Below are 8,058 nucleotides of genomic sequence, written 5' to 3' on the forward strand. Positions count from 1 at the left end.
TTCCTCCCCTGCTGCTGGGGGGTAAATCCACCCTGCGCTGTCGCAATTAACCCGTTAACTCGTTTAACTTCATTACCCGGCCCCTGCTCACCCGGCTGTGGGGACACGGGGCTGCCACCCCCGCTCTCCTCCGTGCCAGCCCTCAGCCCAGGCTCAGACCGGGCTGTGGAGCCCGAGCAGCCACCGCTTCCTGCTGTAACGAAGATGCTCCGCGCCCGGCGGCTCAATATCGCACCCAAGCTCAGAGGGGAGGGGAGGGGAGGGAAATGAATGTGTAACTTATAAATGCCTTGAAGCCACAGTTAGCATAGCTGAACTGCTCATTTGTATACAGTATTTTTATATTCTGAAGGCCTGTTTAATCTAAAGCAGAACCGGGAATAAAATTACTCTGAGGATAAAGCGTTTGTCTGGGAGATGGGGTGAAGTTTTGCCTGGGGGGGAGATGCTGCGAGGGATGGAGGGAAGAGTGGAGAGATGGAGAGAGGGAGGGATGGAGAGAGAGATAGAAAGATGGAGAGATGGATGGAGGGATGGAAGGAGAGATAGAGGGAGGGAGAAAGGGATGGAGAGAAGGATGGAGGAAGAGATGGAGGGAGAGAGGAAGAGATGGAGAGATGGATGGAGAGAGGGAGGCATGGAGAGAGAGATGGATAGAGGGAGAGATGGATGGAGGCAGAGATGGAAGAAGGGAGAAATGGATGGAGAGAGAGATGGATGGAGGGACAGAGGGAGAGAGAGATGGAGGGACAGAGGGAGGGATGGATGGAGAGATGGAGAGATGCACGAGCTGCTGCTTGTTGCTCCACTGTGACCTCCTGTGTGAGGAGCAGCTGCCAGGTGTGGTGACCATCTCCTTGGAGCATTTTCAAGTGTATTTCTGACTTGCCCATGACTGCAGCTGGGGGCAGGGTAAAGTCAAGGCTCTGCTCAGCCCTGCAGCTCCTTCCAGGACCAGCAGCCCCCAGGCAGAGGTGATCCAATGGGTGAAAACATGACGAGCAAGAGTGCCACAGGAGAGAAGGGAAGAGCCAGGGCTTGTGACTCTTCCAAGGAGCAGTCCCACTTCTTACTACACAAGTGTCACTACACTAGGCCAACCGTGTCCTGGGCTGCATCAAGAGAGGGGTGGGCAGCAGGGTGAGGGAGTGGATGGTCCCCCTCTACTCTGCCTTTGTGAGGCCCCAGCTGGAGTGTTGCATCCAGGTCTGGAGCCCCCAGCACAAGGATGTGGAGCTATTTGAACGGGTCCAGAGGAGAGCCAGGAAGATGATCCGAGGGCTGGAGCCCCTCTCTATGGAGAAAGATTGAGGGAGCTGGGCTTGTTCAGCCTGGAGAAGAGAAGGCTCCAGGGAGATCTCATGGTGGCCTTCCAGTGCCTGAAGGGAGCTTAGAAATGGGAGGGAGAGCGACTTTTGACAGGGGCAGAGAGTGACAGGACAAGGGGAAATGGTTTTAAACTGAGAAAGGAGACATTTAGGTCAGATATTAGGAGGAAATTTTTCACCCAGAGGGTGGTCAGACAGTGTCCCAGGTTGCCCAGAGAAGCTGTGGCTGCTCCCCCCTGGATGTATCTCAGATGTTTTCACTAGGTGGACTTCCTAGACTGAGCCAGGCTGGATGAGGCTTTGAGCAACCTGGTCTGGTGGAAGGTGTCCCTGCTGCTGGCAGGGGGGTTGGGACTGGATGAGCTTTAAGGTCCCTTCCAACCCAAACCAGTCTGGGATTCTAAGTGTTCCGAAGGAGAAGGTGACCAGACCCCAGGCACCTGCACAGACACATCCCCATCTCTGCTGGGCTACCTGGGTGAGGAGGCCACAGCTTCTGCCATCCAGTGCGTGGAGGAGCAGATGATTCAGGGAGAGGCCAGGGCCAGCATCAAGGTCCAGGGCAAAGGCCCAGCCTAAGCTATGTCACCCTGCTCCTCAGCTGGGCCAGCCTCAGAGACACCAGCTGGTCCAGTGCTTCCCAAAGCCGAGCTGCATCTTCACAGGGAAGTCTGGTGAGAAAACACCCACCTTATTTTTACAGACAGATGAGCTGACTTCTGTGTTCACAGCACAGACGTGGGTGTGGGGTAGCAAATCCCTCCTCAACTTCAGTTTGGGGTTTTATGTTTCAAGACACCCGACCTCCCTCCCTCACTGGCAATGCCACCAGCACAGCTTGGTCCATGGCCCTGATTTAACAGAAATGCATCACCTAAGTGGAGACAAAGAGCTCCTGCACCACCAGCGAGCAGAAGCACCGGCTGAAAGGTGTGGGTGCATCTCCAGAGCTCTGGATCTGGATCCCAAACCTACTTTTCCACAATCAAAGGGAAGTCTCAGCAGCTCCCAGTAGAGCAAATCCCTCTGCCTGCAATGGGACAGGAGAATGAAAAGGATCATCTGCTTGGAAAGAGACAGACACCAGCGTATTCAGCAAATCCCGTGCTCAGACCAAAGTTATTGCTGCCTCCTCATACCCAGAAGTGACTTCTCCCTGCACCCCCCCAAAATTAGGGTCATACATTGCAGAGCTTCATCACACCAGGCTCCTCTTCTTCAAAAATGTCATATTCACCACCATTGTCATCTTCTCTAGGGCCATGTCTCAAACCACTAGCAAATGAGAATGAAGAATCTTTTTTTTTATCCAGCTTTATTTTTTTTTCCCCTGTGAAAACGTAGGTCAAGACATTAATTTAAAAGAAATCACAGCTTTATAAAGTGTCATTCGCTCAATACAAGCTGGTCATCCCACTGCCTTCACCCACGCCAGCACTGCCCATCCCAAAGAGATTCCTATTGCTTTGCCAACAGTGATTTTTTTCCAGACTTTGGGAAGGAGCCACATGCCAAGAGCCATCTGTGTTCATCACTCCTACTGCTATTTGTCCTCCCTTTGCTACCCTGAACCGGGGTTCTGTCCTAAAGACGAGTTCTGTTGTTACACACAGTCTCAGCTAAATTTTAACGTGGATAACGAAAAGCTTTCCTGATTTTCTCTTCTGTCAGTATTGCACAGCATTTTGTGCCTGTCACAGCAATAATGACCGGCCAAATTAAGAGGAAACCATCCTGGGTAGCAGGAGGGAGTTGAGGAGATCTCAAAAGTGGCTGGTTTCATAGGAAAACCATGAAAACTCTGGAGATCCTCGTGAGAGCACAACCACATTTTAGGACACTGAGGAAGCACCAGTGGTTTGTGCTGTTAGCCAAAGCGTTTTTCCCATCCGTCCGACGCCACAGCCCGCTCCTCTGGCTGGTTTGTCACCTAAAAGATTTGTTAGGTGGAAATCCACAGCCTTACTTTGTGACTTGAGGTGGCAACAAAATAAGATTGAATGTTTTGGACAAGATAAACAGGATGGAGATACTGGCTAATGCTGGTGTGAGAGTACAAGGAGAACACGGACATCTCCCATCTACCCAACAAAGACATTCTGGGTTCACAAGGGTTTATCACCTTTCACCCATTCGTGGAGGTGGCCTGAGATTAATGTTAATGCTATAGATGAAATGTAAAGCTCACAAGTCCTGTAAGCAGAGGGCTGCTGCATCCTGCCCTCCTGCTCGGCAGAACTCGAGTCTGACACCGATGTACAAAACCATCCACCTGCACACAGAAGCACGTTGCACATTTTTGCAGACACCAGTGAAAGCCAGGGGATGCAGCCGTGGGGAAGGGATCAGACCACGCTTTTGTATTGACACATCACCAACAGACTCTTCTTAGAAACAACCAACAGGTTTCTCTCCTCCCCACTCCCTCAGAGGAAGCCTAGGAAAGGTGCCAGGCGTGGGGAGATTGGCTGATGGGCTGAACGTGTGCTTGGGAGCTCCTGGGAAAGGTTTTTGATCCCCCCCTGCTCCAAAGTCTATAATTCTTAGTTTATAGCATCTAAAAAATAAAATCGAGCCAACCTACCCATTCCCCCCACTCCTTCCTGGAAGAGATGTGCGTCATGTGTTAATTGTTTACTAAAAAGACTCTTAATGTAGCATTTCAGCTATAATTAGGTGTCTATTTTGGACAACATATGAAGTGCTTTAGAACCAAAAGTGCTACAAAAACTATACCCATAAGTGGTGACAGGTTTAATTTCTCTGAAAAAGTTCCACTTTTTTATTGCATCACAACTTTAGTTTTCTGATTAGGGATGTCACTGCCTAGTGTGTCAAACCTGGCTGACGTTCTGGGAGATCAAAGGGGATGAGAATGAGTTGCTTAATGAGCACCAGTCCTCAAAAAAGGGAGGCCCAGGTTGTAACTTTTCCCAGTTATTTTCTAAGTGAACTTCACTGGAGAAAACTGCCAACATTCCTGCCCTGTTGTGTCCCCCAGAACCAGCGTGGATCCAGCAGAGCCTACCTTGTTTTTTGGGAGCTATTCCTCTACTCAGCCTGGATATAGAAGTTCCTCCTCAGAGGCCACTGGAGATACAGCACACTGGAAAAGCCACAGCACACCGTCAAGTGACCGTGATTTCCAGGTGTGCAAGGACTCTGAGCAGTCCTGAACAAGTACACTCACAGCTTCCACCTCCTTCTGGTTTTGTTCTGGGTTATGGAACCAGATGTTCTGGCAGATGTTGTTCTGGCGACACCCACCCACCTGAATTTGACCCATGCAGTTTCAGTGTATTCCAAAACAATTCCCAAATCAGTGAAAAAATGAAATAATAATAATAATAATTTAAAAAAAAAGCTCAAAGCTTAAGGCATTACGGGCCCAGCTGCCCATCCCACTCCTTTAACACATTGTGATGTAAGGGGAGCAGTATGAAGTCTCTCACCAGTCCATAAATGCTGGTGAAGACAGGCTGAGCTAACACACCACGCAGAACTGGGGCACTGATCTCCAGTGGAGCAGCTGAGCTGATTGGTAACTGGGAGTGAGATTTTTCTAAATGCTGCAGCAAAATTCAGACCTTGTCCAAGCTGACTGAGCCACCGTCCCTTCTCCTTCCAAGAGGAGCTGCCTGCATGGGACAGTTCATGTGAAGTCTCAAGTCAGTGGTGGAAACAGGATGGAGGAATGCAACACTTCCACCCTGCCCACCAAGGAACTCTCCTCCTGCCCTACCTGCCAGACAATGATGGAAGCAGCACCAGAGAGAGAGAGAGCACCAGCTCCTACAGTGGGGAGGAGACCTGAAGACGAGAGAGCTGCAAACAAAGCTCTTTCTGAGAACAAAGTTCTTTTCTGATTCAAGAAGGAAGCGTCTGCGGGGAAGGGTGGGAGGTGAAACCAAGAACCCAGCTAGTTACTGCTGTCGATTTTCCCCATGCAAAAGGCTTGAGGTAGAGATGATGCTACCCAAAGCCTACAGAAACGTTCAGTTTTTCCTCCAGCTAGAAGGAAGTTAGCCAGCTCTCTTTGGCACAACCAACCACAGCTGTGCTGAAGATACCCAACCTCCTCCTCCTTTGGGCAAGCCCAGCAACTACTGGCTTCACCTCGGAGGCTGAGGAACAGGAGTTCTCATCCAAACCCCCTCTTCCCCTGAAAAGCACAATCACATTCCTCCGAAAAGCAGGAATTTCCACCCACCATTCTCAAGCTCAACCTAACACTCACACCCAAACCAAGTAATTCCCACTGTTCTGGGGAACATCTAAACCCAGGACATGTCTTGGAACTGGATCAGAACAGACAACAGAAGTGAGGCCCGAGAGCAGTGAGCTGCTGATCCGCTATCCTACTTCAGCACAAAACACCAGCAACTGCACGCGGTGCTCCATGGCAGGGGTGGTTGGAAGCTTTTGCAATTCCTTCTTGCAACAAGGTAAAAACCTCCAAAACAGGAACAGCTTCATGGCCTGTTCTCCAGTTGACCGTGTTTGACTCGCCACGTCCAGCTGACGCTGCAGTCAGGGGCAAGGGTGCACTGCAGCTCAATGCCAGAGTCGGGGACCTCCATGTCGTAGTGAACTGGTTGGCCTTCTTTAGTGACCAGACTGAAGGCAGGGACTGGTATCTGCAAAGTAGGACAAATAGATCTTGAGTGGTACTTCAAGTCTCTTCCAGAACATAATATTCCTCTATCAAACCCAGAAAACAGCTTCTCAACCCAAGAAATGCTCATGGAGAGAGGCTGGTGCTTGGCAGGAACAACCTAACCTCCTCTTTTAAGAGTGTCTCTCAAACTGGACTCGGTAGCATTCACCCTGCTGCCAAGTTGCCTCACCCAAGTTCTTGACCATTGCTGGTGGTTCCTGAACTGGTGTTTGGGCACTGGGAATTCTGCTGCAGGCCAGTGATATTTTGCTTTGTGATGTTCAAGAGAACAAAGTATGCCAAAGAGAACCAACACCACTAAAACATTTCCTGGACTTGTGTAACCTCTTTGTTTAGAGATGATCACCACATTTTACACTCAGATGAGTCACAGTTCCACAGACACTCAAGGAGTTTCTTTCAGGGACTGCCAAAGAGGCCCACAGTGAGGTTCAGTGGAGTCTGCCAATATCTCTTCCAACCTAACAAGTTAGAAGCATCACAGCCAAACACAGTCTGTTTCCCTCAGCTGATATTATTGCTCCTGATGAAAAAGTCATCTAGTGATTCTTCTTTAGGGAGAAAGAATTTACCTTTAGAGCTGAGGATAAAGATTTTTAAGCTGCAGCCTTTCTAAGATGGAGCTGCAGCTTTCTAAGATGGAGATCCCTGTGGTCCCTATGACAATCAGCAATGGCTTTTGATCCAGAAATATCTTCTGGTATCACACTCATAACAGCAGCACTGAAGTTATGTTATTAAATGTGTCATGAAGGTCCTTGAATCGACTTCTGGGTCACTGGTTTTAAAGCATTAAGAGGCTGCATCATGGAAGAAACTGCTTCTCGGATAAAATGCCGTACTTCACTCCAGCTCTGTGTCTCACCTGGCTGCTTATCCCAGTGGCAATGTCTCCCACCTTTGTCCTGTGGAAATCCCTGATGTGTAAATTTTCTCCACTTAGCAACTGGATCTGGATTTTAACTCCTGAAATGGGCAAGAGAAGTCATTAACTTCTGCTGTAGCCATAGTGACTTCACAGTTCAACACAGAAAAATTGGTTAACAAGGCACACGAGCAGAAGAACTCATTTTTGTCATTAGGCATTTAATTTATGTAGGTCTTTCACTGAGCACAGAAGCTCGCTGAAGACAGTGACCCACAGAGTTAAAAAAGCAGCTGAAGAGATGTATTGCTTTGCACAACATGCCCTCAAAATTATTTTGTAGACATTTATAGTTATAAAGTATATATCCTTGCACGTGGCAGTTGCACAAAGCAAGGCAAAGCTGAACCAGACTGTGTGTGTTCAGGAACTTCTCTGGTTTTTACTGGAGTATACAGATGTGAGTGTATCAAAAGGATCTAAAGCTCCTGGAGAGTGTCCAGAGGAGGGACACAGCATTGGGGAAGGGTTTAGAGGGGAAGGGTGTGAGGAGAGGCTGAAGTCACTTGGTTTGTTGAGCCTGGAGAAGAGGAGACTGAGAGGAGATCTCATGGGGGTCTAGAACTTCCTCCCAAGGGGCAGAGGAGGGGCAGGCGCTGATCTCTTCTCTCTGGCCACCAACGAATGCCAGGAGCAGAGGAAATGGCAGGAAGATGTGGCAGGGGAGGGTGAGGTTGGCCATGAGGAGACGGTTCTTGAGGCAGAGGGTGGTGGAGCCCTGGAACAGGCTCCCCAGGGAGGTGCTGATGGCACCAAGGCTGACAAGATTCCAGCAGCATTTGGCCAAGGCCCTGAGGGACATGGTGTGAATGTTGGGCTTGTCCTGTGCAGGGACAGGAGTTGGACTCCATCATCCTGGTGGGTCCTTCCAACTCACAACGTTCTGTGATTCTGCGAGTGCCTTCCACCCACCTGTGACTGGGGCAGACTTGGCCTCTTTACAACTCATGTGCTTTTAGGAGAGTCTGTGCTGACAAAGCAACTGAAGGGTAAGAAGAACTCAAAGACTTCATATCCCAGACCCTCTAGATACTGAGAAAATTATTCCTGACCACTTATCCACACTTTGGAAATTCAGACTCACCATTGAAATAGCTGGGAGTGTCTGTGTGCCGACTGCGGTTCAG

The 8,058-nt window shown here is 49.4% G+C and overlaps 1 protein-coding gene across 1 annotated transcript in view; it reads right to left on the bottom strand.

Annotated features, from left to right (window-relative positions):
* Positions 1-5,800: 5,800 nt before the first annotated feature.
* LOC104527332 (mitogen-activated protein kinase kinase kinase 14-like) overlaps positions 5,801-8,058 on the bottom strand; it is a gene marked incomplete at its 5' end in the record, with an annotated part of 6,690 nt that continues 4,432 nt past the window's right edge. Inside the window, 3 exon segments of the mRNA XM_010171017.1 lie at positions 5,801-5,965; positions 6,872-6,972; positions 8,016-8,058. The exon segment at positions 8,016-8,058 is cut by the window's right edge and continues 20 nt beyond it. Coding sequence (XP_010169319.1) covers positions 5,801-5,965; positions 6,872-6,972; positions 8,016-8,058 — 309 coding nt within the window.

Source organism: Antrostomus carolinensis, unplaced genomic scaffold (genome assembly GCF_000700745.2).
Source record: "Antrostomus carolinensis isolate BGI_N321 unplaced genomic scaffold, ASM70074v2 scaffold38786, whole genome shotgun sequence".
Classification (NCBI taxonomy): domain Eukaryota; kingdom Metazoa; phylum Chordata; class Aves; order Caprimulgiformes; family Caprimulgidae; genus Antrostomus; species Antrostomus carolinensis.